Consider the following 17647-nt stretch of genomic DNA (forward strand, 5'->3'; position numbering starts at 1 on the left):
TAACAGAGCTACTTTTTATTTTGTAACATTTCAAATAACTTATATTTAGATTTTTTTTCAATCTAACAGCTGGCAAACGAGCGAGCGGGTCACCTGATAAGTGATCACTGCCGCCCATGGACACCTACAGTATTATTAGGACTGCGGGTGCGTTGCCGGTCTTGCAATAGATAGACTATACACTCGCTTTCATTGTAAAAGGTGAATTGTTAAGTCAGTGTATCGTAATGGTGATGTTATCGCTGTCTTTCATAATACGAAGGCAAAATTTCCTTGAAACGGGGGTCTTTAATAATTTGAAATCTCTAAGATAAACATTTATCAAAGTACTGTCAATTTGGTATCGTATTGCATACATTAAAAATTATATTTAGGGGCTGTTTCACCATCCACTGATTAGTGTTAACTGGCGGTTAGGTGTGATGCCGTCTCTATTTGTTTTGTTCGAATAGACGGAGACGGCATCACATTTAACCGTCAGTTAACACCAATCAATGGATGGTGAAACAGCCCCTTAGTCTTTATGAAAAAAAAAATCCACAGGACATGTATTTAAAAAGTTGCAGAACAAAAGTAGCTCAGTTATGCTTTACTCCACAGGCAGCGCTCGGTTGACCACTTTTGCGATATTATTTAATGCTTCACTATTTTTCTTGCTTGTCTACACTGGGCTTAACATCTGCGTGGAGTGAGACATCAAAATAACAAGCATACTAGTGAAATATAAATAAAACGTGCTGGTTTTAAACGAAAAAATCCATATATTTAACACAGACATCAACAATATACAGGTTGGTAATTTTGTACAATTTGAGCTTCCCTATAAAAACTTGACACCGCCTATAATGTTGACAGGTCTGCCTTTATATTTCTTCGAAATATCGCTCTCGATCTAAAACAAAAGAAGTACAAAAAATATAATTCTTAGTTCGGTCAAAAATTTTAAAGTCTTGACTGGAAACAAATAAATACTAACCCCCTTATTCATAAACGACAATCAAACCTATTTTAGTTAAAATGCCGCTAAAATTCGTTTGTCCTTATCTGTCACTTCGACATTTGTATTTGTTAGAAAGGGACAAAGCATTTGTTAGTTAACATAGGCTTGTTAAGTTTTATGAATAAGGGGGTAAGTAGTTACTTTATGCTAAATGGTGTTCTCTTACTATTTCGACACCGCTGAATTTATCAATGCCGGCTGCCAAACCCTTTCCCCTGTATATGTTACACTGTTTCTGCATCAATAAAAACTTTTCATTTCATTTCCTTACAAAAAAACAGGATAATACAGATGAGAAACAAATATTTATCAAAGAAATTGGATTCATTAAGTTTTCTAAATATTAATGTGAATTTATTTGATACAATAAGTATCGGCTAGGGGCAAAAAAATGCTTTTTTCATTTTGTAAATTTTTAGAAGATTTTTCAATTTGATGTATACGATTTTGGCGGCATGTTGGTGTGTGTGCGTGTGTGTAGGGATAACTTCGCCTTTATACATCTTATTTTACATTTTACAATACAATAAAATACCCCCCCCCCCCCCTCCTTCAGACCACGCCTGACAGAGCTATATTTCCAAAAAAATAATTGAAATAGCTACATAATATGATGTTATGGCATCCTACATGCCTACCTACACCTAATGGACATTTAAGATACTCGAAACAATTTACAGTTTGTGGTAGTGCTGCACTCTGACGGCAGAGAATGAGGGCTATCGCGAATGAATTCGCCGCTAGAGGCGCTAGTGTAGCGTGAGGTCTCCGAAATGTCAAATCTCATAGTTTTTGGGTGAGCTACGCGGGTTTATTTATAATTAGAATAATTTTGTGAATATTTTGCATTACCTGAAATTAATTATGGCAATTATGCGTTACGGGGCAATGAATGTCTGTGTTTTGAGACAGATTTGTTTTTCGAAAACCTTTGTCCTCCCTTTTTTCCGAATAAAACCGGACTAAGCAACACTGTGGTGGCTGGATATTTTTATGGTACGGTTTTAAGGTGTTTTAAATATGACTTTAATCTAAACTTTGTTTTCACGCCCGTAATAACAGACTGAAAGCCACACTTAAAAACCTCACGCGACAGTGCGCCATGTAGTGAGACAAAAAACGATAGCCCTCATTGCAGTAATATTCCGTATTGAACACTCACCTCGGCCTGTAGCCGGCGCGTGCGTTCGGTGAGCGCGGCCAGCTCGGGGCGGGCGTCGTGCGCGCGCGCCGCGGCCGCGCGGGCCTGCAGCGTGGCGCGCGCCGCCAGCCCCGCCAGCTTCGCGCACACCGCCAGCTTCTGCTGCAGCTGCTCCGTTAGCATGTCTACGTATCTAAACAGAAAACCGACCATGTGTGAGTCGGACTCACGCAACGAGGATTCCGTACAAATTTGTAGGTATTTATAAATATCCAGTATTAGCAGAGGCCCTCTACTAAGGAAAAAACTTTTCTTAATGATTGTGCTATAAATACCTCCCTTCAGACAACATTTCAAGTTTCCCCCCCCCCTTATTCCGCTGGCTCGCTCTATGCTCGTGGCCACCTTACCCCCTCGCTCCGCTGCCAAGCTCCGCATTACTTTCTCGCTCCGCTCCACTATCTACCTCCGCGCCTATCCCAGACCCAGTCCGCAACTCCGTTCTGCATTACCTCCTCATTCCGCTGCCTCGCTCCGTTCCCGCGACCTCCTTACCTGGGCGAGTGCTTCACGTTGTGCAGATGCGCGGTGGCAGCAAGCCGCGCCGCGCTGGCCTGCGCGCCAGCCAGCATGCCGGCCAGCGCGTCCGCGCTCTCAGTGGGCAGCTCCTGCGCCAGCGAGAAGCCCTGCTCCGCACCCGTACTGGTCTCGTAGAGACGCATCTTTAGGAACGACTCCAACTGGACAAATAAAACTTTGATTGAATTTATTTTTAAACCTGTAAGCAGAGATGATCCCAAGTCACAGGGAGCGCACCCGTCCGCCTCAATCAGCGTTGCCAGTTTTTTTTTGCCAAGTCGGGATTTTTGAACTTTTCCGGTGAAAACAGCGGGATTATTTCGTCGAAAGCGGGACATAGTAAAAAAACGTATATAATCTGAAGTTTTCAAATACCTATTTATCTTTTTATTTGAATTAAAATTACGTTTACGTGACAATAGATAGCAAAAATAGCCAAAGAATGTGTATTTTAATAAAAATATAATATTTAAAATCAGGTTTAACCTATCGCTGAACAGTTGAGTCTTATTCGTCTTCAGAATAAAAAAAAAATCAAAATCAAAAAAGTTTTATTCATTAGAAAAATATGGCGTTTCAAAAAAGCGGGACTGAGCCTGTCCCGCGCGGGACATTTAATTTTGATTTAAAAATCGGGACGTCCCGTCAAAATCGAGACGTCTGGCAACGCTGGCCTCAATCCTACATTTATATCTTCAAAATTAAATCTTTAAAAAAATAGGATATTTTTATTTGGGTAGTTTTCTGGGTAAACAAAGATGAAGCGCCTCAAAGTTCGGGCAAAAGAAAAATTACATGTCCAATATTTTCTGACAATCTAACTGCCGGCCCAATTAGTTTTTTTTTTTTTTAATTAGCCCATTACTGTTCCACTATTGGCTGGGGAAAAAAGCGGCACGGTAATTAGAATGGTGCACAGGTAACTGACACCGCTCTACAGCGGAATGTATGCACAGTATAGTTACCTCCACCAGCTGGTCGATGATCTGGCTCCTAGTGAGGGGGTTGTCGAGCAGCGTCAGGGCATCGCGACCCCGCGCCGCGCCCCCCGCGACCCCCGCCGCCTCGACCACTATTCCAGACTCCTCTAACGGCACTGACGCTATTTCTGCTGACAGATCCTGAAGACAAGTTCGGGGTTTAGGACTTTTTCACCCGTACTTTGCAATCCTTACGTACTCGTTTATTTACTTGTTTTTAATTGTTAAAAGTTATTATGAAGTGATTATTAGAAATGTGGTGTGGATTATTAGGTAGGGTCCAGAGAGTGCCGAACTGGCTAAAAAATCCGGCTGCACATCCCCAACTCTCTGGAGCTTAACTACGGAGAGGAGAGAGTTGGAGGGATTTCTGCTGCACGCAAATAACTTGACCGCAAGCATCCAATAATGGCATGTGGTGCCATCTATCGGTACTTACAAGTCACTACTCTAATGTTTCTAAATCTTGGCAACTCACCAGTTCTATAGCGGGTCCACTGTCGATGTTGCCCCAGTCAATCTGAGCTGCGTCTCCATCACCGAAATCTATGTCTGCCGGCGCGTCTACAGCGCCAAAGTCTATCTCGTTTGAGTCGCCAAAGTCGATCTAAAAGGAAACTTACGTTATTAATCCTAATCCCACTAATCCTACTAATAAATGTGAAAGTTTGTCGGTGTGTGTGTGTGTGTGTGTATTTGGAACGGCTGGACGGATTCGGATGAAATTTGATATCATCGGTGATACTGCAATATTGCATAACTAGAATTTTCCATAACATATAATTTTCACTGCACTAACAGTACTTACATTGTACTACTGTTCTGATAGCTGGAGACCTGCCATAACACATAGGCTACTTTTTATCTCGATATTCCCGTGGGATCGGGATAAAACCTTGAAATCTCAGCTGCTGGATGGAGTCAAGATAGAACGATTGTTTTTAATGCAACATTGATAAAAACAATGATGTAATTTTTGGAAATTCCCATTTGCATTTTTTATGAAATTTAATATGTACGTGCTACTGTCATCTGTACTCTGTACTATATGGCCTGCCCTAAGCAGGCTGCTATTTTAGGACTGCACATTACCTTGTCTCCGCTACCCTTGTCTTCATCATCCAGCTCAATATGCACAGGGTCCGGTTCCACAGACAGCGGGGGCTCTCCGTAGCTCCACTCGTACACGGTGACATTGCCATGGTGCACCACAAACTGCAGCAACGGAAGCACCTCAGGTGCTTTGTCACGGAGGACGTACTTTGTAAACGCTGAGTAAAGGTCTATGCCAGGCTGGATAAGTTTTAGGGAGTTGCCGATCTGAAAGATATGATAAGATTTATTTAGAAATACTGATTGAACAACAGACAGCTCGGAATGGAAATAAAAAACAAAAAGCTATAAAAAAACTATAAATAACAACAAAAAAAGGATACAACAACTCTAGTGCTCTAGACTACAACTTAGTAACTTCAAGTTCAACAGTCAGGACCACTGCAAAAATTTCCAATAATAGTTCCCGACTGTTAAATTTTTAACCCCTTGTATGGCTTAAGACTAGAGATGGGCCGAACATGGGTTTCGCCGAATACGAATATTCGGCATAATTGATTCCTTTACGTAAACAATACAAGTCTGAACTTCTTGTTACAAAGCGCGCGGATGGAAGCTGCTGAAACTGCTGTACCCGAAGTTGTTCTTGCATCATCCAATCATTGTGCCAAACATTCGATGATTTAGCCGAATATTCGGTAAACCTGCCGAATACCGAATATAAAACGAATATTCGGCCCAACACTACTTAAGACATGGTGTCAAATTTAAAGCAAAAATTTTGTATTTTTTTTAATTAGCACATTTTGTGCTTATTAAAACAGATGTGACTAGAATTCAGTACTTTTTTTAGTTCCAGCATATGAGGGGTCGAGTTCTAGACTACAAGACTTGTTTTTCTTTTCTAGTATTTATTAGAGTTTAAGAGGCTCAAACACTCTGCTTGAGAGGCCATAAGTCAAATTACTAGGCTACCATGGCTTTTGACATAGTTATGTTTATACTTATTAATCTCCAAATTCTCTAAACCAATTTCACTAAAATGTAAATGGTTGGTCCTTTGTTGATAGATAGGATAGTTTTGGATCTGACCAGTACCTAGTCCTGTTGTGTAAAAAAAGGGAATTCCAACATACATCTTCATATATCCCAGGCAACTCCTTCAGGCGCTCCACAAGTTCCCGCTTGATGTGGTCACCTTGGATGCCAAGCTGGCGACACTGCCCAAGAAACTCTGATTTCATGGATGCCTCATTCTTTAAGTAATCTGTGTTCTTTTTTTCATATTCCTGAAAAAAAAAATAAGAATTGTAAATAGAAAAATAAATATATTGTGAAATTTTCATCATGTATTATTGAAGAATGCTTTGATCACAAGCATTTGTTGATACCTATTAGAAAGTTATAATGGTATGATATATTTCAGAAAGTATTCTAAAAAAGAATAAAAGTTTAACAGTACAGACAGTACTTCTGAAGGGATATTAGCATTAGTTTAGAAAAAAGCCTGTGTTGAGTAAATAATAAATACAGTCAAGAAGCTCAAATAGGTTTTTTAAATATATAATTTATGAAAAAAAAAAGCTTATGAACCAATGAACAGACCAACAGACATAGTCCTATAGGGGTTCCATTTTCTTTTTTTGAGGCCTGGATCCCTAAAAAGAAATATGTGGAAGGAGCACTTACAACTTGCAACTGCTCCTCTTTAGCAATCTGCTTCTTCAAACTTGGAATCTCATAATTTATGTTCCTGACCAACATCTGTGCTGCTTCACCTAAATACAAATTTTCTTTTTCATAACACTTAACTACATCCTGCCAGTCCTTCATCCTCTGTGATCCATATCTTCCAAAAAGGTTCTTAGTGTCTGCCTCAGTTTCTTTTAAAATCTCTATGATTTTTAGGCAATGGAAATAATTGATGTAACTCCCTGAAAGTAAAGCTGCTATGTCTTGGTGAACTGGCATGTCCTGTATAGCATTGTTTATTTTTTCCCGAACCGCTATGATGTTCTTCTGCCATTCTTTGTTCACGTGCCGTCGGCTGACCAGCCAGTCTTGCAATTTTCCAATATTTATGTCAATGGGTATGTGGCTTTCCTAAAATGCAAGGTTAACTTGAGAAATATCCATTCGACATTTTATTAGTATGGAATGAAATTAAGCGCGTGGGTTTACTCACGTCCATATTTGTAAGTATTATACAAATTTATGTTTAATTTTAACATAAACTGTGAATATGCTCTATTATTATGATGATGATGATATGACGTGACGTGGAAAGTGGCAACTTGTCAACAAAGTTTTGACATCTTGAAGTCCTGCCTTGCCAGCCTAGACAATTTTCTACTAGATAAAATAAACTAAGTGAATTAAAAATCAACGAGTTTGAAGTTATATGTGTTATGAATAATTTTGACCCCTTAAATATCTACTACAAAAATTTAGGATTGAAGTTTTTTTTTTTTTTTTTCAAAAATAACTAGTATTCTAAGTAATGCTGCATATTGATAAGTACTGATACTGATAGATAACACAAAGTTACATGAACCTAACTAAACTAGTTCTTATCATGTTGTTTGCGGTTTTGCGTTCTTGATTCAGATTGATAATTCTCAACCACGCCAACGACAAGGCGGTGTCATTATTCTAAGTTCGAAGTGATAGAAATTTAAAAATATTGCAAATGAGTTGTTAAAACGTGTTAATAAAAATACCTACGTAGGTAGTCGCAGATCTGAAAATATGGACCGAAATCGATCTGTTGTTGATCAAAAGTAAGTAAATAATTAGAATAATATTTTTAAAAAGCGTAATTTTTAAAAGTAGGCATAATTATAATTGTTTGTATAACTAGGCAATTAACTGGTATAATTTTTGCTTGGCATATTAGAAATATCTACGTAGATTTAATTTGTAGAATTATTATTGTAAGTATTTCCTTAATAATATTATTTTTTTAATTTCAAATATACTTATTGAATAGAAGAGTATTGCACTGTTTTTAAATACCCAATTTACATTAAAATTGTTTTTAAGTTTACTCAAGACTGTGACCTTTGCACTTATTTTGCACCAGCCGTCACCCCCATGACTTCGTTTGCAAATAATTTGTTCATCGCTACTTCGCGTACTTTCCTACTTCACAGGAATTCATGCATTTTTTTGGAATAAAAACTTTATCCTTCCTAATAGAGACTTATCTAATATTTCTTTATCAAATGCCGTCTAAATCGATCCATGTATGATTGAGTAATAAACATATTTCCATATTTCCAATGATCCAAATTCTAATTATTACGATAGGATAGGATTAGTTGATATAGATTCCTAGTATAATATTAATTGTATAATTTACTCTGATCAGTTATGATTTACTGAAATACTATTCTTTTTTGTTACTTGTCACATTTAAAAACTATTTTAGTAAAGGTTTTTATAAATAAAATTCTTTCCACCCTCGTCCCAAGAATTTTTATACTACTTAACTTTTTGGCCTTTTAAATATTTTGTAAGTTTATTGTGATGTTTCAAAATTATGTTATTGATTTCATAAGGTTTTTATCTGAAGAAATTACTCTCAAATTCCAATCAATAATAATGACTTGAACAAACAAAATGACATTTCAATTCATTTGGTTGACAGCCGTTGACACTCTTTCCCGGCCTGGATAATACCGACATGGAAATACCGACTCTGTTTTTTGTGTACACGCCCATAGAAACTGACATGAGCCTCCATGGGCGTGTACACGAAAAACAGGTACGGTATTTTCATGTCGGTATTATCCGGGCCGGGAAAGAGTGTCACCTTGGTTCTTTCTATAGGTACTAATAGTCTTTGTTTCATTCATTTCATTGTTGTTATACGTCATATTATACTATACGTAGACTACGTAGTATCTTTAAGTAGTCTGTTGTTGTTGTTATAATTTCTGTAGCGTTCCGATACCTATTTCATATTTTGCGTTTTTTAGTAGATTATTGCTTTTAATTAGGTAATTCCTGTTATTTTTCTTGTTATTTGATTGTGTGGCTAACCAAATATTCTCAAAGCGCTTTTTCCCCAGTTTGCCGAGTACATCAACTAGTAACGATGGAGGAGTGATCTCCGTTGATATTTCAAGTAACTTTCTCGTAGATTCAGTTACAGAAGTTCCTCCTGATTTAATCATGTAAGTTTTTACCATTCAAAGTATAATATTATTTATTGTATTTATATCATTAATATATTAAACTTGCATTAATTTTACCTAGGTCTACTTTGTTTCAACTGTTATAATTTTAACTGATCACTATGTTAACTTCACTCTACAATTAATTGCTACTGGTTTAAAATTTTATACAATTGGTCTTCTGAGTACAGTTGTGGAAACTGAACCATGTACCAGGGAGGAACATTTTCATACTTACGTATTTCTTTCCATACATATGCGAAAGAAATCGTAGCGAAATTTATTACTTATGTAAAGGTTCCACACCTGTATGTGATTCAGTTTCCTCCACTGTACCTAGACATGTCAAGATATTAAAATCAGTACAGCATATACCTGCAGCTTGAAACAGGTCACAGAATTACACTAGACATATTTTCCATATTCCACATACACGCACACACCTTAATGTAAACTGCATTTAGCTCTTTGATTTTAATGTTATTTCTTTTTCTCATCACCATCGCCACTGTTCTTTGTTTTTGCCATCAAAGATACATTATATTGTTTTAATCTTGTAATAGCTTAGTAGTGTTCCTAACATTAATTTTAACTACACTATATTGACGCTTGAAAGGAGAAATTGACTAAGCAACATTTTGTGACATAGCTCAAATGACAGAGAAAAATTTACTGATTCCGAACATGTATATAACTCACTATCGTAAAAAAATGTTGCTTATTCAATTTCTCCTTTCAAGCGTCAATATGTATATGGGACATTCTACTTATCTGTCTGATTTGTAACTTGACTCGGTGAGTGCCAAGGTACAGGCTCAGCCTAGTTTCTAGTTGTATAACTGCCTGTACTGAAATACTGAAATTAGAGGAGGGGGGGGGGGGGGGGCACCGGAGTCCACACTTATCAGGCGAAACCGAATACCGATATACCGAATACCGTCATTATAAATAATAATAATAATAATACTAACGGGACAATAATGATCTTTTTCTTGTGATTGTTTGTTGTGATTTTCTATGCCATATGGAACATCTCGCTCTCTGTGTCTCAATCCAAAATGTTCTAAAAATATTAAGGGCTTGCAGGTCTACAGAAGGTAGCGGGGAGAATGCAGATGACCCATCAAGACTGACATTAGCATATGAAAGACTATATGAGATCCCACGCACAATTGTTGAGAAATTTTCAGACCATGTCACACATCTAGACATCAGCCACAATAAAATTACGTAAGTATTAATCATGGCAATCCTCACATACTTTATGGATCTTGGAAACGGCTCCAACGATTTTGATGAAATTTGGTATGTAGATAGATATATATAGATAGATATAATCTTTATTCTTCAAAACAAAGACATAGCTTAGTAAGTAAAGAGTAATAAAACTAACAATTCAGCACTTAAATTAATGTATGTGGGTTTTCGGGAATGACAAATCAATCTAGCTTGGTCTTATCTCTGCGAAAATGCTTATTATCAGGTACTGTACTATGTAGAGTTAGAGTACCAATTTTTCAATGTCATGAAACTAAATATACCTATTAAAATAACTTCCAAAATCACATAACAATGAGAAAAGTACAAATAAATCTCATAAGAAATTGTTGCCATGGTCAAAAGTTTGTCAGTTAATTTTACATTTCACTGGAGTACTCTATGTTGTTCAAATTAATTTAATCTGTACATTATTTTAACATACCATTAATTATTATTAATGAAAATGTATCAAAACCTAAGTCCCTAGCTAAAGACAAGAGTAATGTCGTAATGTGTTCATTTATTTTTCAGGAATTTGGACCCATTAGTGCACTTCAAGCACTTAACATCCCTGATCGCTGATGATAACCCCATAACTGAAAATTGTGTGTTGCCACCCTTGCCAAGGCTGCAGTTACTATGGTAAGAACAAAGATAGAACATGAGGCTTGTGGCTTATATTTATTTTTGTGGCCCATGACTATATTGCTTAGAAATAGTTAATTATGAATGTTATATGCAATGTCAAAATGCCAAAATATGCACTAAAAAAAGGCGAAATATGCACAATCAAAAACATTTATTATTAGAATTTACGTTTATTTTCTAATTTTATTTGATATTTTTTTATGAAGGTATTCGCTTTTCACAAACCTTGCAGATAATCACAGTGCCATCAGTCGTAAATTGGCCTGGGTAATTTTTTGTCCAAGATTCTATTAAAGTCAGCGTATTTTTTTTCACGGGTTGCATTATTTCAACAAAAATATCAATTGCTATTGGGATGACTTTTCGGCTCAGGCCTGAAATGTAGGTTTTCCTAAAATGTATTTTTCCCAAAAATGTCTGCTTTCCTGTAATACCAGCACGTTTTTTGCATAATGACAGTCTTCTAAAATGGCCGGTTTTCGATAATGTTCGCTTTTCAGAAAGTGCTTATTCCCAAAATATGCGCAACCTCAAAATATCCGCCTTCTTACAATTTTGGCATTCCAGAAAAGTCTTATTCTCTATCTGACAAAATAGAAGTGCTAACATTGTGAAAACGCAGACGTTTTGAGAATTGTACATTTTAGGAAAACAGATATTTTAGGCCTTAACTTTGGTACTCTCTGGGTATAAATTTATCAGTTTATGACATTTTTCTAACTTTTTTTTAGGTAATTGGTAAACAACATAACATAGTTTTATTTATTATTTTGCGTGTCTCACAGTAACAATACATATAGCTATTAAAATATGAATTATTTTTTTACTGATTTTTTTTTGGGCTTAGGAATGTCAAATTGTGAAAATAGCAGCCAAGGGTTTCACAGTCAATGTTTCTATTGTATTTGTGTGTCTTCTGTAATAGTGAATAAATATCTTTTTTCTTTCGTCTTTCACAGAGACAAATTAATAAACTACTTAAAAAAAACCATTCATTTACAAATATCGGATATTTATTTCAGAAAATACACATTACACAGGTGACAACTGTAAAAAAATACGTTTGGGTGTTTTAGAAATTGAAACAGCTGAGGCTGTGTATACTACAGATTGCTTATGGCCAATACAAATATTTAAAAAAAAAATATATTTGACAACTTTTTTTTAGGGTGAACTACTGCAAGATTGCATCTCTGTACCCATGGGTGGAGAAGCTGAAAGAGTCGTGTCCCAACCTTCAGTACTTATGCCTCATGGGTAACCCAGCAGCACCAAGCTATCTGAATGGGGGGAACTTCTATGATTACTTGCAGTACAGGTAAATTGTTTATGGCAGCCCTTTAAGAGCGCTTATACCTTCTGAGCTGGCAACGTTGCATTTGTGTTAGTTTTTCTCGATTATTCCATAAAAGTTGGAATGAAAATTAAAAATGTGGTCTGATAGAATTGTTCTGTATATACTTTAATGTGTCTACTCCAATTATTATGCGAGACAAATAATCGAGAAAAACTAACGCAAGTTTGCAGGTTTGCTCTTTTCGTATAATAATGCGATGAAAAGGAATGACGAGCGGTTCGGACTCGTTATCCGTAGCGCGTATGCGACCGTATAAAAAAAACGCTAGTCTGAAACCGCCCTAACTGACGGACTAATTAGATTTTTTAGTACAGTACCCTATTGATTGTTAAATACATTTATGATAGACTAACTTTTGCCCGCGGCTTCGTCCGCGTGGAATTCGGATATAGCGCGCTGTTCGCTCGGGAACTGTGCATTTTTTCGGGATAAAAAGTGCCCTAAGTTACTCTCTGGCCCATAAACTATCTCTATGACAAAAAAACAGGCCGATCCGTTGCTCCGTTTCGACGTGAAAGACGGACAAACATACAAACACTTTCGCATTTATAATATTAAAGTATGGATTTTATCAGCTTCTAAACTGTTATTCAAACTTTGCACATTCCAGGCTGTTCGTAATATCTCAGTTCCCGTCACTGAGCCACTTAGACGACCGCAAAGTAACAGAGGACCAGAAATCCGAAGCCCAGCGGCTGTACAGGCGGCCGTTCTTCGAGAGGATAGTGAAGCCGAACTCCGGGGGGATCTCACAGCTCATGCAAACCTCTGTCAGCTGGAGCAGTGTGCAGAATAAAATTTCTTCCCTTTGGGGTAAGGATAAACAGGATAACAGGAATTTGTTGATTTGAATGTCTAATGCTATCGAAGGCAGATTTATGTGGTTGAATTCGTGGCACAAACGCGTGTTGAAACGGTCTATACATGACATTAGTTTCGACGTTCTTACGGAGAGCATGTTGGTCTGAGAATGGTTGTTTTCACAGTAGGTGGATTTTGTCACTCAAAATTACTTAGAAAGCAAAAAAAACGTCTTATTGTGGTCCAACCAAAATGACCTATCATCAGGGCCGGATTTAGGGCAGAGCATCCGAGGCCACAGCTAAAGCAAAAAATATCCGCATTATGATGGATCAACATTTCTTTTTTTTTCTTCCAAACTTAGATGTTCTCCGCTCCTTTGTTGTCCCAAGGCCTTCAGACCTCTAAATCCAGCCCTACCTCTGATGAGACTTATTGTGTAGAAATACATTGGCTTTTCACAAAAGCTAAATAGGAAGCTGAAGGAATAGAAGGCAAAGATATTGGATGAGCTCAGTAAGTAAACTCACTGAAAATTCAGTGTGCCTGTTTCAACCTTATGAGTCCTTGGGTACTTTATAAAGAACAAATGTTCATTGAATAAAGAATTTTAAGTATGTTGAAATAATTCCAAAATAACAAAGCTGATGCTCCACGTCTAGGTCATAAATACTACATTCCGGGACTAAAATTACTTGGACGTACATTAACCTCGCCCGCTTAATCAGGTATCATCTATATTCTATTTGTTCTAACATGATTCAAATGACAGATGCCAAACTGACGTAACTAGAGTCCCTCCTACTGTTACGCAAACTATCGATACTTTTGCATGTACCTAGTGCTAAAAGTGACAATAGCATTATTTGTTGGTTTAAACGTTACGCTATCGAACTGAAAGTCTTATTTGAATTTTAAAATATAATTTTATTCACTGTGTGTCACTGTGTCACTACTACTACTAGTGTCACTTTCCGACTCTGACGAACAATCTTGCAGATTATTAATAAGTTCGTTTATTTTACCGCTTTAATTTTTACCGATAACCCTCACCTCTAGCAATTGCGGCCTATTGAAACAACATTGTAAGGGCGATCATTAAAGAAAGTAAGTTAATATAACACAGTGCCTACGCAACGCAGTAACTATGTTAGCAAATTTGAGTTTAAATATTCGAACAATCAGCAGTTTTAATGCGATTTCATTTTTTTGAAGCATTATATCTCTGTTGGAAAAAAATAAAAATTAGTTACCGCCTCACAAAGTTACATAATCAACATGTGTCATTTGAATCATCTTAGAACAAATAGAATATAGCTTATTCATTTGTAACGAGAGCCATTCCAACCTGTTTCTTATATTCCGTATCGTAGCGTAAGAAAATACCTAAGTCATTCTAATGAGACTATATAAATACTAAATGTTCTAAAGTTTCAAGCAATAATTGTCATTTACAATTTGAATCGTTAAGGTGTTGGTTGTGATAAATATTTCTATTTCATCTTTCATCTGAGGTAATAAGGAATTCATGTTGCAGTTGCAATAGGGCAAAGCTCTGCGCAGGGGGCGACACTAGCACAAACCGTAATGAAACCGCCATGACAACGTCAGTTCTCTTTATATTTTGTCGCCATGACGGATCATGACCAAAGAGCTATATTTCAAAAAAAATATTGAAATAATACCTATGATATTACGGCATCCTACGGACATTTAAGATACTCAGAAAACATAAACCATAAACATATGGTATGTGCTAGTGCTGCACTCTGACGGGATAAAATTGCAGTAATATTCCCTATTGATAAATCATAAATACAAAGTAAATTAATTCCCATTACATTTGCTCGTTCCAAATATATTTCAATAAAACTAGTTTTTGCTACAATTTTGCTGTCAACTGACACTAATCTATTATTTTTTTATGCAAGCGGTCAACTTATTCAAAAAGCTGAATGCACTGTAATTGGCAAGCATGCTTGTCTAGAATTCTGGAAATATTATATTTTTTAAATCTGGTATTTTGGGAATGAACACTGAAATATAAGTTGCACAAAGGGTTTATTTGGCAATGAAATCAAAAATCAAAATATTTTGATCGCAGACATGTTGTTTTCTTGGGTCTACTAGCGCTTCCGAAAAGAACATCTTCAAGAAGCGTCGCAAGAAAATTTGCAAAAAGTAATTTCTTTTAAAAACATGTTTATAAAGAGTAAAATACTTACTCTTTAAATTATTAAGAAAAAATGGTTGCATACAATATTAGCAGGTAAGTACTCAAGAGAGTCATCGTAAAATATTGCCAATGAGTCATTCATGATGTACCTAATGTAACCAGTGACGAAAACTATATCGATTTTCCGATAGCTTACCATTTTATCAATCAATTTCGACATTCTACCGTGTCCGCGTCACATGTGCTGATACCTGTTTGGCGATAAAAATGTTAAGGTATAATTTATTGAAACATGTGTATCCATGATTGCGTGGTCGAACTGATAATTTGAAATAATTTTCTGGTTGTCAAAAGTACGCCGAAAAACATCTTTTTAAATTCCAAATAGTTACAATATCTCAGCTTGAAAAAATCGTGCAGTATCGAGAGTACCGTTTAACGTTATGATCTTGCTTGCGATTGTCTCATTTACTTATCTAACCAATCATACATAAACGTGACACAAACTTCAAAGTTGTCGAACGGACCATCGGCCAACGGCCATCTAGCCTGTCAGAGAAACCCTTATTGATTGATGGTATCTACTCCCTAATCATCAATATCGGTTAATACTTACACAAAAAACCGGTCAAGAGCGTATCGGACACACCCAAGATAGGGTTCCGTAGCCATTACGAAAAAAATCAAGTTATATTATGTGCGTTATAACACAAGTAAAACACTACAGTCTTAAAATCTATTACCAGAAAAAGAGCGCATCTTCACGGCACTTACGTTCTTTTGTTGAGAAGCGCAGTTTTTCGGCAATAACTCAAAAACGATGTTCGTAATTCTAGTACCGCCCGTCTAGTTGCGACATACAATCTTTTTCATCACATTTGCGAGTAAAATTGTATATTGCCGATACCATTGGCTGCGCTCTTGGCAGCGCCAGCACCCCACGGCCCCTTCCCCTCCCGCAGCAGTGTACGGGCAATGACTCATGCGACCGACCTTGGGTTTCATGACAAGAAGGTCGAGGATTTTATTTGGGGGTTGCAACCAAGGTAGCCTGCATGTTACGACACTATTTACGAGCAAGTGTGATGAAAAATAACAAATGAGGCAATCGGCTCTCTCGTCAAAACAGACCTCTTGATACTAACGCCATCTAGCGATATTTCCGCCTGTCAAGAAACCCTCATTGGACTGTATTCCATAGCAATACATTATAACGTGTTTATTATATATCTAATGTTTGTCTCCTATTGGTGTTTCATATGAACGACTGATTAGTGTCCATGTTCTAAAATTTTTGACAAATTCTAAATTAAGTGAGTATTTTAAAGTAAGAGTTGACATTTTGTAATATTATTAAAAATATACTCGTAAAATTGTAACTAAATTGAACATGATTAAAACTAAATGGGTGGAGTTCAAAAATATTTACATTTAATACCGGCAGTTATTCACTATACAAATGTATGAATAATTTTCATGTCACAACGGCAATGTGTCCTATCATTTTGTATAAATAACTAATTTTATCAATTGACACCAATTGTCCTTGTCCCAAAAGTAAGCAAAGCTTGTGTTTGTACTAGGCAAACTACTTACTACGAGACTAGAAAACAAACATTTGTATTTTTCATCTAGGTCAATTGGTGTCAAGTGTCCCATGATATTTATTAATATTTATTTATTTATATACTCATAGTGCTCCGATCGGGGATTGAACCTGAAAACCGAAGCTTTGTAGTCAGGGTCTCTAAGCACTCGCCTATCCGGTCTTCGTCGTCCACCAGTTACCGTAACCCAACATTTTGAATTCTACCCAAAACGTTCAGCTGAAAAGGACAATGCTGTACAAAAGAACAAAGAAGCGAGATTCTCTCGCTCTGACGTATAAATGCATCCTTTTCTGCTGGACGGAAGACATTGAACTATAGCTTGAGACAGATTTTTCTAATGATTTTTGCAATTGGGTCAATCAACTATTTTACCGACACTTTTGGCGTCTCCTGTGTTACCAAAATTGTCTCTAGCGTTACCATAAAATCGTACTTCCAACAAGATATTTCACGGTTTAATAGCTTAAACTTACGGAGGATGGCATGTATTCATGTACACCATCAATTAAATTACAGAAAAAACATGTTTACTTACAAAAATCTGCAATTGTTTGAAAAATGTCGCGGACAGATTAGTGTCGGTAAAAAAGTTGATTGACCCAATTTTTAATAAGAGTACCTGACATATTGACAATGCCAAAATTTGACAAATTTGTTGCGCTAACTCAAAGAACCAGATAAAATATAAGTAAAGGTGTCGAGATTTTTTAACTAAATTTGAAATTGTATCTATGTAATGAATTAATCAAATCGTAGTATTTTACCCCTAATCTCTATTGATTGGAAGTCCTATATTTACCTAATGAAAGTTCCACAATAATACGTAACTATCTTTCGTCCATTTCTTCTTAAGTGTTATCTATA

General features: G+C 36.5%; 2 protein-coding genes across 2 annotated transcripts; one reads left to right on the top strand and one right to left on the bottom strand.

The window, feature by feature from the left end:
• Positions 1-738: 738 nt before the first annotated feature.
• On the bottom strand, positions 739-7073 carry LOC141434184 (CDK5 regulatory subunit-associated protein 3). Its single transcript, XM_074096537.1, has 9 exons — positions 6939-7073; positions 6443-6856; positions 5890-6042; positions 4793-5020; positions 4179-4307; positions 3686-3841; positions 2697-2881; positions 2163-2334; positions 739-892 (listed from the first exon to the last, which is right to left on the bottom strand). Exons 1-9 carry the CDS (start codon positions 6942-6944, stop codon positions 821-823), a joined length of 1515 nt encoding a protein of 504 aa, XP_073952638.1. The 5' UTR covers positions 6945-7073; the 3' UTR covers positions 739-820.
• A 228-nt stretch (positions 7074-7301) lies between these two features.
• LOC141434188 (leucine-rich melanocyte differentiation-associated protein-like) lies at positions 7302-16013 on the top strand. Its single transcript, XM_074096547.1, has 6 exons — positions 7302-7533; positions 8827-8931; positions 10018-10161; positions 10723-10833; positions 12008-12157; positions 12807-16013. The coding sequence occupies exons 1-6, from the start codon at positions 7502-7504 to the stop codon at positions 13045-13047; spliced, it is 783 nt and encodes a 260-aa protein (XP_073952648.1). The 5' UTR covers positions 7302-7501; the 3' UTR covers positions 13048-16013.
• The last annotated feature ends 1634 nt before the right edge of the window (positions 16014-17647 follow it).

This window comes from Choristoneura fumiferana, chromosome 13, assembly GCF_025370935.1.
Source record: "Choristoneura fumiferana chromosome 13, NRCan_CFum_1, whole genome shotgun sequence".
NCBI classification, from domain to species: domain Eukaryota; kingdom Metazoa; phylum Arthropoda; class Insecta; order Lepidoptera; family Tortricidae; genus Choristoneura; species Choristoneura fumiferana.